A 14,195-nucleotide genomic window follows, 5' to 3' on the forward strand; every position below is an offset into this window, starting at 1 on the left:
GCATCACGTTCATCAATAATGAAGACGGTTCGCTATGTGTACCAACAGTGCTCAGCTACTTCACACAATGACTATGACCGCTACAATACCTTTCAAAACATACTGTATTCGTTTTACAGTCTACAATCTATTCTTCTCCTAGTTCTGGTGCGGGAGTGGCGGGTGGTGGATCTCCACGAGCAGGCGGTACAGACCAGCGCCGGCAACACCGCCCATCAGGTCCGCCACGATCGGGATCCAGAAGTAGTAGTTGCGCGTCGTGAAGACCTTGGAGCCCCAGCCGGCGCAGAACGTGAACAAACGCGGACCGAAGTCGCGCGCCGGGTTCACGGCATAGCCCGTGTTCATGCCGAAGGCCATGCCCAGAGCCATGATCATGAGGCAGAAGGCGAACGCAGCGCCCACGGGACCGGCCGGACGGTTGCGCTGGTCCGTGATGGCGTAGATGCTGAGCACCAGCATGGCCGTGCCGATGAACTCCGTGTAGAAGGCCGTGTAGTTGGAGATGTTGTCGCTAGGGTAAGTGGACCAACTGCTCTGCGTCTTCTCGCGGTTCGGGTCGATGACGTTCAGGTTCTGGTACTGCATGACGTAGATGACGAAGGCGCCGATGAAGGCGCCCAGCAGCTGAGAGATCATGTAGCCGGGCGCCTTCCACCACGGCAGGCGGCCGTACACGCAGTGCGCGAGCGTGACGGCCGTGTTGAGGTTGGCACCGCTGATGCCCTCGGAGCAGTAGACAGCGATGAGCACGCCGATTCCCCAGCACATATTGATGCTGAGCCACGTGCCGTTCTTCTCCTCGGAATTCACGACCTGGTTGTTCACGCCCATGCCGAAGACGATCATGACGAAGGTGCCGAGGAACTCGGCGAAGCACTCGCGCATGTGCACGCTCTGCACGGCGAAGCGGGCCAGGCCGGTGCGTTCTTTGGGGACGAACGTTGTTGTCTTAGGCGATTCAGGCATGCCGCCGTAGCCGCTTTCGACCTTGTCCGCAGCGTCGTAGTCTTGGATCGAAGGGGTCATTGGGAGCTGGAGTGGTGAAGACTTGACTGCCAATGAGGAAAATTGAGAATGACAAGGATGGAGGTGGGGCCAATGCAAAGGATCCAGGGCCCCGATGGAGTAGAGCATGTGGAAGTCACGGCACGCTCCCACGCGCGCAGCGACGCGCACCCTAAGCGGTTAAAGATTAATTTCGGGTTGTTGGTTTGACGTCTTTCAGGCCATGTTGCACAGCTGCATGGGGCGCACGCCAAGCGCGTTTCTCTGGGGATGTTGTAGCGTCACCACCCCGTCGATTCAGATCGCAGAGCCAGCAAGGGATTGGGACCACACCATCTTTGTTTGCGCCCGATGCGACCCGGTTTGCATGCTGCGGCTGCCTCTCGGCGGAGATTTGACAGTCAAATGTCACGCTTCGGCCCTGTCACAGGCGCTTTACGACACAATGAGCTTACCGATTTCTGTAGAGAAACCACGGCACGCAGGAGTCCTGCAGCAGGAAAACACCTCAACACTACTCGTCCTACAGAATACGTGTTCCGTTGATAGCCGCACATGCAGTTGATCACCTCTCTCGTCAGAGAAGGAAGAACCGGAGATACGTTTTGTCGTGGTATGGTGCTGTAGTGTTGGAGCGATGTGCTCGCACTTTCGGCGGTGAATTTTAATAGACCATGTAAACTGAAGCGACGACCTCCCGAAGTTCCGCCGGTAGTAGCGGTTCCAGCATTGAATTCTCATCAAGACCTCACAGCGCTAGTATATGTATTTCGGCGCTTTGGTATATCATACCTACGAATGTTGCATGTATGTTTGGTAACTTAAAACCAGCATAGTTAAGTAGGTGCATGCACAAGAGGCTGTTGGCGTAGCGGACATGAGTGGTTGGTAGATTGTAGTCTTTCCTGCATAATACGCATGGGGGTCCGATCGACCGTGTATTGCAGTGGTTGATGCAGAGATGGTTTAAACCAGGTTCCCAAAAGAAAGCATCTCACCGCATCGCACGATACTGTAGATCACGTCGTTAGCAGGTCTATCAGCGTCGAGTTGCATCAAAACTGCAAGATCGTATCGACCAAGTCAGCATGTTCAGAGAATACAAGCACTCTTCACATTTTGTCAATCGCAAAATACCGAGTGTTTTCACAGTAGACACTATGTAAGATTGTAATCGTCTCTATGCGTTAATTTGAGCAAGCAAACGGCACGCCGTTAGTGCACTCTCTGTCCCATACACGATCCAGTCGCGCGAGGGATCTCGTTCTGACTAAAATGCTCCCACGACGCTTGCTCAAACTCGATATCTACTGATAGCCTGGCCAGCAGTGAGTGACACTGTTGGCAACGATCAACCGTACACGAGATTCCAGGATATACCAGTCGTGCAAGTGCACATCGCCCGCTATAACGTCCAGAATTACCTTGCAAATCTAAAAGTATCTTCTAAATTGAACTCAGTCCGCTCATTTCAAATTGCCCATGTGGTGAGCTCGGCGACTGCAATCAACTCATTTGCAGTCTCCGAGCTCACCACATGGGCAATTTGGGGCATTTCTTGACATACCGTACTGTATTCGTCTGGCACCAGGATCACCAGTTCAAATCAATCTTTCACCAATCCACTTCAAACCAACAAAAAACAGAAACTGAAAAACTACGGGCAATTTCTATTAATTCCAACACACCAACTACTACCTACAACTAACTAACAACTAATTAGTTCTGGTGCGGGAGCGGCGGGTGGTGAATTTCCACGAGCAGGCGGTACAGACCAGCGCCGGCAACACCGCCCATCAGGTCCGCCACGATCGGGATCCAGAAGTAGTAGTTGCGCGTCGTGAAGACCTTGGAGCCCCAGCCGGCGCAGAACGTGAACAAACGCGGACCGAAGTCGCGCGCCGGGTTCACGGCATAGCCCGTGTTCATGCCGAAGGCCATGCCCAGAGCCATGATCATGAGGCAGAAGGCGAACGCAGCGCCCACGGGACCGGCCGGACGGTTGCGCTGGTCCGTGATGGCGTAGATGCTGAGCACCAGCATGGCCGTGCCGATGAACTCCGTGTAGAAGGCCGTGTAGTTGGAGATGTTGTCGCTCGGGTACGTGGACCAACTGCTCTGCGTCTTCTCGCGGTTCGGGTCGATGACGTTCAGGTTCTGGTACTGCATGACGTAGATGACGAAGGCGCCGATGAAGGCGCCCAGCAGCTGAGAGATCATGTAGCCGGGCGCCTTCCACCACGGCAGGCGGCCGTACACGCAGTGCGCGAGCGTGACGGCCGTGTTGAGGTTGGCGCCGCTGATGCCCTCGGAGCAGTAGACGCCGATGAGCACGCCGATTCCCCAGCACATGTTGATGCTGAGCCACGTGCCGTTCTTCTCCTCCGAGTTGGTCACTTGGTTGTTCACGCCCATGCCGAAGACGATCATGACGAAGGTGCCGAGGAACTCGGCCAGGCACTCGCGCATGTGCACGCTCTGCACGGCGTAGCGCGAGGGGGCCTTGCCCTGCGACGCGGAGCCGGCCTTGGTCGTTTGCGGCGCGTCGACGTAGCCCGTCTCGACGTTGTCGACGAGCTCGTCGTAGGAGACGGCGGCGTCTTGCTTGGAAGCCATGGCGAAGTGAAGTGAGGAGGAGGTGTTGTTGTGGTTGGTATGTGAGGGTGGGTGTGGTAGGATGCAGAGCACTATCTACTCGCGGCGGAGCGAATAAGTGAGTGCAGGACTTGCTTGACCCGTTGGAGGTGAAATGCAGAATGGTGCTGGAGTACGGCGAGCACTGCTCTTCGACTCACAAGCTGCTGTCCTTGGTCGGGTGTGAATCTGTGCAAGCAAGCCTGGGCCCGAGTGGAGATTAATTCATTGCCGATTACTTCGTGCGGTCGAGTTCCACTGCGTGTGCCTGTGCGCGTGTCTATCGGTTAGCTTAGCAGCGCAGTGTTGGGTGTCAGGCTATGAAGAGAGCACTTCACAATCGGGCTCGCTGGATCGAGCCGAGCCGAGCTGAGCCGGATGGCCGAGCCTGGATTTGCTTGTTAATTCACGCCCGGCTTCGTTCACATCTCGGCCACGGCGCTTGATCGATGTCTTTGCTGCCAGCTGTATGTAGGCCAGTCAGTCTATGCAGCTTCAGGCCACGGCGCGCGAAGGCTGTCTTGGTGTGGCGGCGGTGTTGACTGGCATCTGTGTCATGTGGCTGTCAGGTGCTGTACCGAGTGGCAACTCGATAGACACTGCCACTAGGTGCAGGCTAGTTGTACACTTTCTCACTACAAATACAAACGCTCACCTCAAGTGAACAGTATTCTAGATCTGGGTATTGTACTATTCAATTTGGATAGTTTAGTTCGCGCGAAACACGTGTGTGTTTGCACAATTTTACATGTTCGAATCAAACATGCGAGTCGACCACTACATGTACATACATACTTGCCTGTTAGAGACACCCCGCGAACTGCTCGATGGAATGGACGCTGCTGGTACGACCACTACATCTCTACACATTCCAAAACAGTCTACATCTCCGTAAGTTTAACACCCTACGCAATGATGTTCTCCGGCAGCAAGCACGGTCGAGCGGTGACTAACTTATTATGAGTTTGCGGGCTAAATCTTGTCGAACGCATTGGGGTAGTCGATGAGTTGCCACGATGGAGGCTTCCAGCAATGTAGGCTTTGTGTCTGCTCTAGACTAAAGTCTTCGCAAAATTAAATGAGGGTGCGTCGGATCTTTCAGCACGACGGTCGCGTGCGTAGTCATAACAAGTTGATATACACGTAAGACGCAAACACGCCGCCCTCGGAACGGAGCAGCAAGCTGCCACTCCATTGCCATTGGCAGGCCCACCACGACCGCCGGACCTCCAGCCCAAAATGGAGAACGACACCCGTTTTGGTTCGACTCCCAACGCCGTAGCAACCCGAACCGAATTGTGTGATTCGGTCGGTCCGTGTCATTGCGACAGCGAGTCGTGGTCGAGTCGCGATCGTTGATAGGCAGGCTGCCAACATGCTGAGTGGTCATCGCGAGCGAGCGGTGTTTGGCATCATGAGCAAGCAACCAGGCGCACTCAAATCCAGTTCGCCCTCTTGGCCAGGAACTAAAAGGCCGAGTGCGATAGCGCGACGTGCTGTCCGTGTTGTCAAAACAAACTTTTTAATCTGCAGGTCACATTAATCTGCGGGTCACATTAATGTGCGGGTCGCATTAATCTGCGGACCACTCTCCATAGCCGATAACCTCCCTACACATACATTTTCGTGTTCAACCTGTTGGTGGCACGATCTAGCAAGCGGATACACGACCCGAGCAAACGTGAACTGGCATGGGTAGCTAGCTGCATGCATTACGAAACGACTCCGTCGACAGCCTTACGTTGCATTATGTACTACGAAAAGAAGTATTCGAGTAATTACAACCGAAAACTGTGCGCACAACGAATCGAATCGGAGCAAAGACCATTATCGATACTCAATTCACACCTCGACCATGTATCGCTGAGTCTTCCTTCCAATGAGACACCAAACCTAGCCAAGAAGTACTCACTAACCTCAACGAACGCCCAGACTACATACGTAGTGCAACTAAAACATAAAGTCTATTTCGTGGTGGTACAGTCTACGATGGCGATACGCCACATTGTGCTATGCTATGCGAACCGAAATTACTGCTGAGGCTGCGGGTGGTGCATCTCCACCATGACGCGGTACAGCCCCGCGCCCGCCACGCCACCGCACAGCGGGGCCACGATGGGGATCCAGAAGTAGTGGTTGCGCAGCGTGAAGACCTTGGTGCCCCAGCCCGCCAGGCACGTGAACAGACGCGGGCCGAAGTCGCGCGCGGGGTTGATGGCGTAGCCCGTGTTCATGCCGAAGGCCATGCCGAGCGCCCAGATGAGCAGGCAGAAGGCGAACGGAGAGCCTACGGGGCCCGCCGACTTGTTGCGCTTGTCCGTGATGGCGTACACGCCCAGCACCAGCATGGCCGTGCCGATGAACTCGGTGTAGAAGGCCGTGTAGTTGGAGATGTTCTCGCTCGGGTACGTGGACCAGCTTCCCTGCGTCTTCTCGCGCTCCGGGTCCACGACGTTCAGGTTCTGGTACTGCATGACGTAGATGATGAAGGCGCCGCAGAACGCGCCCAGCACCTGCGAGATCATGTAGCCGGGCGCCTTCCACCACGGCAGGCGGCCGTACACGCAATGCGCCAAGGTCACCGCAGTGTTGAGGTTGGCACCGCTCACGCCCTCGGAGCAGTAGACACCGATGAGCACGGCCACTCCCCAGCACATGTTGATGCTGAGCCACGTGCCGTTCTTCTCCTCGGAGTTCACGACCTGGTTGTTCACGCCCATGCCGAAGACGATCATGACGAAGGTGCCGAGGAACTCGGCCAGGCACTCGCGCATGTGCACGCTCTGCACGGCGTAGCGCGAGGGGGCCTTGCCCTGCGACGCGGAGCCGGCCTTGGTCGTTTGCGGCGCGTCGACGTAGCCCGTCTCGACGTTGTCGACGAGCTCGTCGTAGGAGACGGCGGCGTCTTGCTTGGAAGCCATGGCGAAGTGAAGTGAGGAGGAGGTGTTGTTGTGGTTGGTATGTGAGGGTGGGTGTGGTAGGATGCAGAGCACTATCTACTCGCGGCGGAGCGAATAAGTGAGTGCAGGACTTGCTTGACCCGTTGGAGGTGAAATGCAGAATGGGACTGGATCACGGCCTGCGAGCTGCTGCCAAGCCGATGCTGGCGATCGCAATGCTGCGGCGATTAATTCCTGACTACCGACTCGGTAACCGAGCGGTATTTTCTGCTTGGACGTTCGGTTTGGCCGCGTGTCTTTTAGGTTGGGATGGACGACGAGCCGAGTCCAGGCATATGTCGGCTTGGGCTCGTGCTGCGAGCTCGGCTCGTAACGGACTGCCGCCTGCCCTGTCACATGCGAGCCGACGGATAAAGCGCGGTACCAGGGCCGATGCAATCTCCAACTCGTAGCAACGCAGGAAAGCTCGCTCGGACACCGCCGCACCAAGAGTGCGAGGCTGACTCACTGGAGCGTTACACTGCTCTAGGACGACGGCGGTGACGCTGAGCGAGTGCAAGGGTGGTGAGACCGGTTATCGCCACGCGTTTCATTCTGGTGGCCGACAGCTCTCGAAGTCCGGCCGTGAGTTTTCAGTCACGCCGGCTCACGTCAGCACGCTGCGCTGCGCGTGTGTTGCTGGCGGGTCGCTGGCTTAACGGTGGTGGTGGTGCCAAGCTAGCCGCCTGCGCTGCCCCGGCAGATTAAGTTAATCTCCAGGCATCAAGGATCGGACCGCTAATACCACCGCCGAAAAGCGCTTCGCCGCCGTGATGCTTGCTCGAGTCGTGCAGAGCGCAGACGCAGGAGCGAGTCGAATCGATACGAGTGTTAAGGGCCCTCAGTCGAACAGACTGATTAAAACCGGCGGGCTGCCGGTCGCGCGACATGCCGGCGACTTGAGCACCATCAAATGCATCGAATGAGTGCACTGTGTAGTGCGGTGAGGTGGGTGGGTAGGAGAGGCCGCTCGACGACAGAGTCTGTCTGCCTGATAGACACGGAGAGAGGGGGATCGTCCGCTGGACCAGGCGAGGAAGGGTGCGATGCCCCTGCAGACAAATTTGTGTGGCGGCCATGGCCGTCGCGTTTTGGCAGCGGCGGGTCCGTGTCGCTGCAGCGAAAACGGATATGACGAGCGCCGACAGGCTTCCTCGAGAGTTGCATCTGTCCGTGCCTTGCTTCAGTTCCTGAGCAAGCAACGTGCTGGCGCCGGCGCCTCTCTTGCGCGCGCCGCGTCTACGCCGGATTGTTTAACTCGACTAGAGCCTCGATCCTTGAGCCTCGCGTCTCGAGCCTTGCTCTGCGCTGTGTGCCATGAAACGCCGCATGCAATGGATGCATGGATTGGCGGGCGACCTCCGAAGAGCAAAGCCTCGCTGCTCGTCAACGCGAAAGATTGACATACCCAGCGTGAAAACGAACATGAGCAAGCTCCGACCGCACACTCTCTTAAGCCGGGCCAAGTCGAGTGCTCTCGGCAACGATCCACATGACGTGGCGCTGACAGCTCAGCTCAGCTCAGCTCCATCTCGGTGGGGGGCCGATCGGGTGGCCCATAGTGTGTATATGGATTGGAGACGTTACCAGTGGTAACTTACCATGAACGGCCGTCTCCGACGCCTGCTCAGAAGCGGTCACCAGAACGGCAGTGGTGCTGGCTCGGCGCGCCGATGCTGTCGCCAGACACCATCACAAACGACACCGTAGCCGCAAATGTATGGGGCGGCTTGTAAACTATATCTCTGGCGATAAGGTAAAAGCAGTGAGAGTTTGTACTGCGATGCGATGCAGCGAGAGACGGTAGAAAACCAAATAATCTATTACACGCTTTACAATCTATAAACTAGCGAGCGCTTGCGTTGCGCTGTGACGGGGGCGCTGGCTGCGCTCTGTGGGTTGGCTGCTCGGTTGGCCTTTGCTCTTCTCTTCGCTTCTTCGCTGTCACGCGTCGGCTCGCTCAAAGCAGCGGGCCCCGCGGGTGGTGGATCTCTACCAACACGCGGTACAGCCCCGCGCCGCACACGCCGCCCAGCAGGTCGGCCACGATGGGGATCCAGAAGTAGTAGTGGCGCAGCGTGAAGACCTTGGAGCCCCAGCCGGCGATGGCCGTGAAGATGCGCGGACCCAGGTCACGCGCCGGGTTGACGGCGTAGCCCGTGTTCATGCCGAAGGCCATGCCGAGCGCCATGATCATGAGTGCGAACGCGAAGGCATTGCCGTATTTGCCGGCGGGACGGTTCTTGGTGTCCGTGATGGCGTAGATGCTCATGACGAGCATGGCCGTGCCGATGAACTCGGTGTAGAAGGCCGTGTAGTTGGAGATGTTGTCCCGCGGGTACGTCGCGAAGCTGCTCTGCGTCGTCTCGCGGTTCGGGTCGATCTCGTTGAGGTTCTGCCACTGCATGACCCAAATGCAGAATGCGCCGCAGAAGGCTCCGAGTAGCTGCGAGAGCATGTAGCCGGGCGCCTTCCACCACGGCAGACGGCCGTACACACAGTGCGCGAGGGTGACGGCAGTGTTGAGGTTGGCGCCGCTGATACCCTCGGAGCAGTAGACGCCGATCATGACACCAATCCCCCAGCAAATGTTGATGCTGAGCCACGTGCCCTTCTCGAGCTCCGAGTTGGTCACTTGGTTGTTGACGCCCATGCCGAAGAGAATCATGACGAAGGTGCCGAGGAACTCGGCGAAGCACTCGCGCAGGTGGACGCTCTCGACGGCGAAGCGTGCAAGACCCCGCGGCTTGTCCTCGTTGGGGTAGAGCGGTGTGGTGGCCTTGGGGGTCACGGGCATACCGGCGTAGCCACTCTCGACCTTGTCGGCCAGGTCGTCGAAGCCCTGGACTTGGTAAGCGGGCGACACGCCGGCGGTCTGGTTGGACGGAGTCGGGGCCATGTCGGTGAAGCAGGCGGCGAGGGCTCGCTTGGTTGGGGGTTTGCTGGTGGAGGCGAAGGCTTGGCCAGTAGCTGGAGAAAAGCAGAATGGCACCTGCTCCGCGGCGGCTTCTAGTCGCGAGCGCGGTGCTGCTGCTGCTTACTTTGGTGACGCGGCGGAGTGAGCTTGCTGGACTCGAGCAAGCTAAGTTGTTGGCCCCGGATTAATTTGTGTTTGATGCGTGGTCATTGCGCCTGGGTACGAACCACTCGTTCAAGGGCGGTTTCTTTGCTAGGGAGTTTCGAATCAGCCGTAGGCCGATGCTGTTGGGCCGTGGAGCGATTCATGTTTGAGTGCACGCGTGCGGGAGAAGGCCAACGTGATCGTTGCCTGCGTAGGCTGAATTCCCTGGTCAAAACATACTAGGCAGCCGTTGTGCCTCAGGCGAAAGCCCGCTTTGGTTGAGTAGTCGCAGCATTCATAATATGATAACGAGCGCCACCCTCTTTCGAAAAAATACGACCACGAATTGCTCAGAAATACTGAAAACGAAGGCAACCGGGCATCACCTGCACTATCCATCGCCAAACCTGGTGTCTCTGACAGGCATCGCTGACCGAACTGAACATCACTCTGACTGCTTCAGCCTCGCGATCCAACACGGATCCGTTACAAAAATGTAAGATTCGAGCGCGAAAAACACGCACGTTCCACTTCAACCTAGACAAGCAAGACATCCTGTGGACTAGATACTTCGAGGAGCGCTCTGTCTCCTCATCAATATAGCAGAAGGAAGGCTCACGACCAGAAGCCGCCGCGGAGCAGGTGCCATTCTGCTTTTCTCCTGCTACTGGCCAAGCCTTCGCCTCCACCAGCAAACCCCCAACCAAGCGAGCCCTCGCCGCCTGCTTCACCGACATGGCCCCGACTCCGTCCAACCAGACCGCCGGCGTGTCGCCCGCTTACCAAGTCCAGGGCTTCGACGACCTGGCCGACAAGGTCGAGAGTGGCTACGCCGGTATGCCCGTGACCCCCAAGGCCACCACACCGCTCTACCCCAACGAGGACAAGCCGCGGGGTCTTGCACGCTTCGCCGTCGAGAGCGTCCACCTGCGCGAGTGCTTCGCCGAGTTCCTCGGCACCTTCGTCATGATTCTCTTCGGCATGGGCGTCAACAACCAAGTGACCAACTCGGAGCTCGAGAAGGGCACGTGGCTCAGCATCAACATTTGCTGGGGGATTGGTGTCATGATCGGCGTCTACTGCTCCGAGGGTATCAGCGGCGCCAACCTCAACACTGCCGTCACCCTCGCGCACTGTGTGTACGGCCGTCTGCCGTGGTGGAAGGCGCCCGGCTACATGCTCTCGCAGCTACTCGGAGCCTTCTGCGGCGCATTCTGCATTTGGGTCATGCAGTGGCAGAACCTCAACGAGATCGACCCGAACCGCGAGACGACGCAGAGCAGCTTCGCGACGTACCCGCGGGACAACATCTCCAACTACACAGCCTTCTACACCGAGTTCATCGGCACGGCCATGCTCGTCATGAGCATCTACGCCATCACGGACACCAAGAACCGTCCCGCCGGCAAATACGGCAATGCCTTCGCGTTCGCACTCATGATCATGGCGCTCGGCATGGCCTTCGGCATGAACACGGGCTACGCCGTCAACCCGGCGCGTGACCTGGGTCCGCGCATCTTCACGGCCATCGCCGGCTGGGGCTCCAAGGTCTTCACGCTGCGCCACTACTACTTCTGGATCCCCATCGTGGCCGACCTGCTGGGCGGCGTGTGCGGCGCGGGGCTGTACCGCGTGTTGGTAGAGATCCACCACCCGCGGGGCCCGCTGCTTTGAGCGAGCCGACGCGTGACAGCGAAGAAGCGAAGAGAAGAGCAAAGGCCAACCGAGCAGCCAACCCACAGAGCGCAGCCAGCGCCCCCGTCACAGCGCAGCGCAAGCGCTCGCTAGTTTATAGATTGTAAAGCGTGTAATAGATTATTTGGTTTTCTACCGTCTCTCGCTGCATCGCATCGCAGTACAAACTCTCACTGCTTTTACCTTATCGCCAGAGATATAGTTTACAAGCCGCCCCATACATTTGCGGCTACGGTGTCGTTTGTGATGGTGTCTGGCGACAGCATCGGCGCGCCGAGCCAGCACCACTGCCGTTCTGGTGACCGCTTCTGAGCAGACGTCGGAGACGGCCGTTCATGGTAAGTTACCATTGGTAACGTCTCCAATCCATATACACACTATAGGCCACCCGATCGGGCCCCCACCGAGATGGAGCTGAGCTGAGCTGTCAGCGCCACGTCATGTGGATCGTTGCCGAGAGCACTCGACTCGGCCCGGCTTAAGAGAGTGTGCGGTCTGAGTTTGCTTGTGCTCGTCCTCACGCTGGGTATGTCAATCTTTCGCGTTGACGAGCAGCGAGGCTTTGCTCTTCGGAGGTCGCCCGCCAATCCATGCATCCATTGCATGCGGCGTTTCATGGCACACAGAGCGCAGAGCAAGGCTCGAGACGCGAGGCTCAAGGATCGAGGCTCTAGTCGAGTTAAACAATCCGGCGTAGACGCGGCGCGCGCAAGAGAGGCGCCGGCGCCAGCACGTTGCTTGCTCAGGAACTGAAGCAAGGCACGGACAGATGCCACTCTCGAGGAAGCCTGTCGGCGCTCGTCATATCCGTTTTCGCTGCAGCGACACGGACCCGCCGCTGCCAAAACGCGACGGCCATGGCCGCCACACAAATTTGCCTGCAGGGGCATCGCACCCTTCCTCGCCTGGTCCAGCGGACGATCCCCCTCTCTCCGTGTCTATCAGGCAGACAGACTCTGTCGTCGAGCGGCCTCTCCTACCCACCCACCTCACCGCACTACACAGTGCACTCATTCGATGCATTTGATGGTGCTCAAGTCGCCGGCATGTCGCGCGACCGGCAGCCCGCCGGTTTTAATCAGTCTGCTCGACTGAGGGCCCTTAACACTCGTATCGACTCGACTCGCTCCTGCGTCTGCGCTCTGCACGACTCGAGCAAGCATCACGGTGGCGAAGCGCTTTTCGGCGGTGGTATTAGCGGTCCGATCCTTGATGCCTGGAGATTAACTTAATCTGCCGGGGCAGCGCAGGCGGCTAGCTCCGCACCACCACCACCGTTAAGCCAGCGACCCGCCAGCAATACACGCGCAGCGCAGCGTGCTGACGTGAGCCGGCGTGACTAAAAACTCACGGCCGGACTTCGAGAGCTGTCGGCCACCAGAATGAAACGCGTGGCGATAACCGGTCTCACCACCCTTGCACTCGCTCAGCGCCACCGCCGTCGTCCTAGAGCAGTGTAACGCTCCAGTGACTCAGCCTCGCACTCTTGGTGCGGCGGTGTCCGAGCGAGCTTTCCTGTGTTGCTACGAGTTGGGGATTGCATCGGCCCTGGTACCGTGCTTTATCCGTCGGCTCGCATGTGACAGGGCAGGTGGCAGTCCGTTACGAGCCGAGCTCGCAGCACGAGCCCAAGCCGACATATGCCTGGACTCGGCTCGTCGCCCATCCCAACCCAAAAGACACGCGGCCAAACCGAACGTCCAAGCAGAAAATACCGCTCGGTTACCGAGTCGGTAGTCAGGAATTAATCGCCGCAGCATTGCGATCGCCAGCATCGGCTTGGCAGCAGCTCGCAGGCCGTGATCCAGTCCCATTCTGCATTTCACCTCCAACGGGTCAAGCAAGTCCTGCACTCACTTATTCGCTCCGCCGCGAGTAGATAGTGCTCTGCATCCTACCACACCCACCCTCACATACCAACCACAACAACACCTCCTCCTCACTTCACTTCGCCATGGCTTCCAAGCAAGACGCCGCCGTCTCCTACGACGAGCTCGTCGACAACGTCGAGACGGGCTACGTCGACGCGCCGCAAACGACCAAGGCCGGCTCCGCGTCGCAGGGCAAGGCCCCCTCGCGCTACGCCGTGCAGAGCGTGCACATGCGCGAGTGCCTGGCCGAGTTCCTCGGCACCTTCGTCATGATCGTCTTCGGCATGGGTGTGAACAACCAAGTCGTGAACTCCGAGGAGAAGAACGGCACGTGGCTCAGCATCAACATGTGCTGGGGAGTGGCCGTGCTCATCGGCGTCTACTGCTCCGAGGGTGTGAGCGGTGCCAACCTCAACACTGCGGTGACCTTGGCGCATTGCGTGTACGGCCGCCTGCCGTGGTGGAAGGCGCCCGGCTACATGATCTCGCAGGTGCTGGGCGCGTTCTGCGGCGCCTTCATCATCTACGTCATGCAGTACCAGAACCTGAACGTCGTGGACCCGGAGCGCGAGAAGACGCAGGGAAGCTGGTCCACGTACCCGAGCGAGAACATCTCCAACTACACGGCCTTCTACACCGAGTTCATCGGCACGGCCATGCTGGTGCTGGGTGTGTACGCCATCACGGACAAGCGCAACAAGTCGGCGGGTCCCGTCGGCTCTCCGTTCGCCTTCTGCCTGCTTATCTGGGCGCTCGGCATGGCCTTCGGCATGAACACGGGCTACGCCATCAACCCCGCGCGCGACTTCGGCCCGCGTCTGTTCACGTGCCTGGCGGGCTGGGGCACCAAGGTCTTCACGCTGCGCAACCACTACTTCTGGATCCCCATCGTGGCTCCGCTGTGCGGTGGCGTGGCGGGCGCGGGGCTGTACCGCGTCATGGTGGAGATGCACCACCCGCAGCCTCAGCAGTAATTTCGGTTCGCAT

At 58.3% G+C, this 14,195-nt stretch overlaps 6 protein-coding genes across 6 annotated transcripts; 2 read left to right on the forward strand and 4 right to left on the reverse strand.

Moving 5' to 3' along the window:
* Window positions 1-138: 138 nt before the first annotated feature.
* IUM83_17678 (putative aquaporin) lies at window positions 139-1,029 on the reverse strand (the record flags this gene model as incomplete). Its single annotated transcript, XM_067942640.1, has 1 exon — window positions 139-1,029. The coding sequence occupies one exon, from the start codon at window positions 1,027-1,029 to the stop codon at window positions 139-141; it is 891 nt and encodes a 296-aa protein (XP_067779986.1).
* Window positions 1,030-2,727: 1,698 nt separating this feature from the next.
* Window positions 2,728-3,624, reverse strand: IUM83_17679 (putative aquaporin; the record flags this gene model as incomplete). The annotated part of the gene is made up of 1 exon (XM_067942641.1): window positions 2,728-3,624. One exon carries the CDS (start codon window positions 3,622-3,624, stop codon window positions 2,728-2,730), a length of 897 nt encoding a protein of 298 aa, XP_067779985.1.
* Window positions 3,625-5,672: 2,048 nt separating this feature from the next.
* On the reverse strand, window positions 5,673-6,563 carry IUM83_17680 (putative aquaporin; the record flags this gene model as incomplete). Its single annotated transcript, XM_067942642.1, has 1 exon — window positions 5,673-6,563. The coding sequence occupies one exon, from the start codon at window positions 6,561-6,563 to the stop codon at window positions 5,673-5,675; it is 891 nt and encodes a 296-aa protein (XP_067779940.1).
* Window positions 6,564-8,541: 1,978 nt separating this feature from the next.
* On the reverse strand, window positions 8,542-9,480 carry IUM83_17681 (putative aquaporin; the record flags this gene model as incomplete). Its single annotated transcript, XM_067942643.1, has 1 exon — window positions 8,542-9,480. The coding sequence occupies one exon, from the start codon at window positions 9,478-9,480 to the stop codon at window positions 8,542-8,544; it is 939 nt and encodes a 312-aa protein (XP_067779941.1).
* An 897-nt stretch (window positions 9,481-10,377) lies between these two features.
* Window positions 10,378-11,316, forward strand: IUM83_17682 (putative aquaporin; the record flags this gene model as incomplete). Its single annotated transcript, XM_067942644.1, has 1 exon — window positions 10,378-11,316. The coding sequence occupies one exon, from the start codon at window positions 10,378-10,380 to the stop codon at window positions 11,314-11,316; it is 939 nt and encodes a 312-aa protein (XP_067779942.1).
* Window positions 11,317-13,291: 1,975 nt separating this feature from the next.
* On the forward strand, window positions 13,292-14,182 carry IUM83_17683 (putative aquaporin; the record flags this gene model as incomplete). Its single annotated transcript, XM_067942645.1, has 1 exon — window positions 13,292-14,182. One exon carries the CDS (start codon window positions 13,292-13,294, stop codon window positions 14,180-14,182), a length of 891 nt encoding a protein of 296 aa, XP_067779943.1.
* Window positions 14,183-14,195: the final 13 nt, after the last annotated feature.

Source organism: Phytophthora cinnamomi (assembly GCF_018691715.1).
Source record: "Phytophthora cinnamomi strain GKB4 chromosome Unknown Contig131, whole genome shotgun sequence".
NCBI classification, from domain to species: Eukaryota; Oomycota; class Peronosporomycetes; order Peronosporales; family Peronosporaceae; genus Phytophthora; species Phytophthora cinnamomi.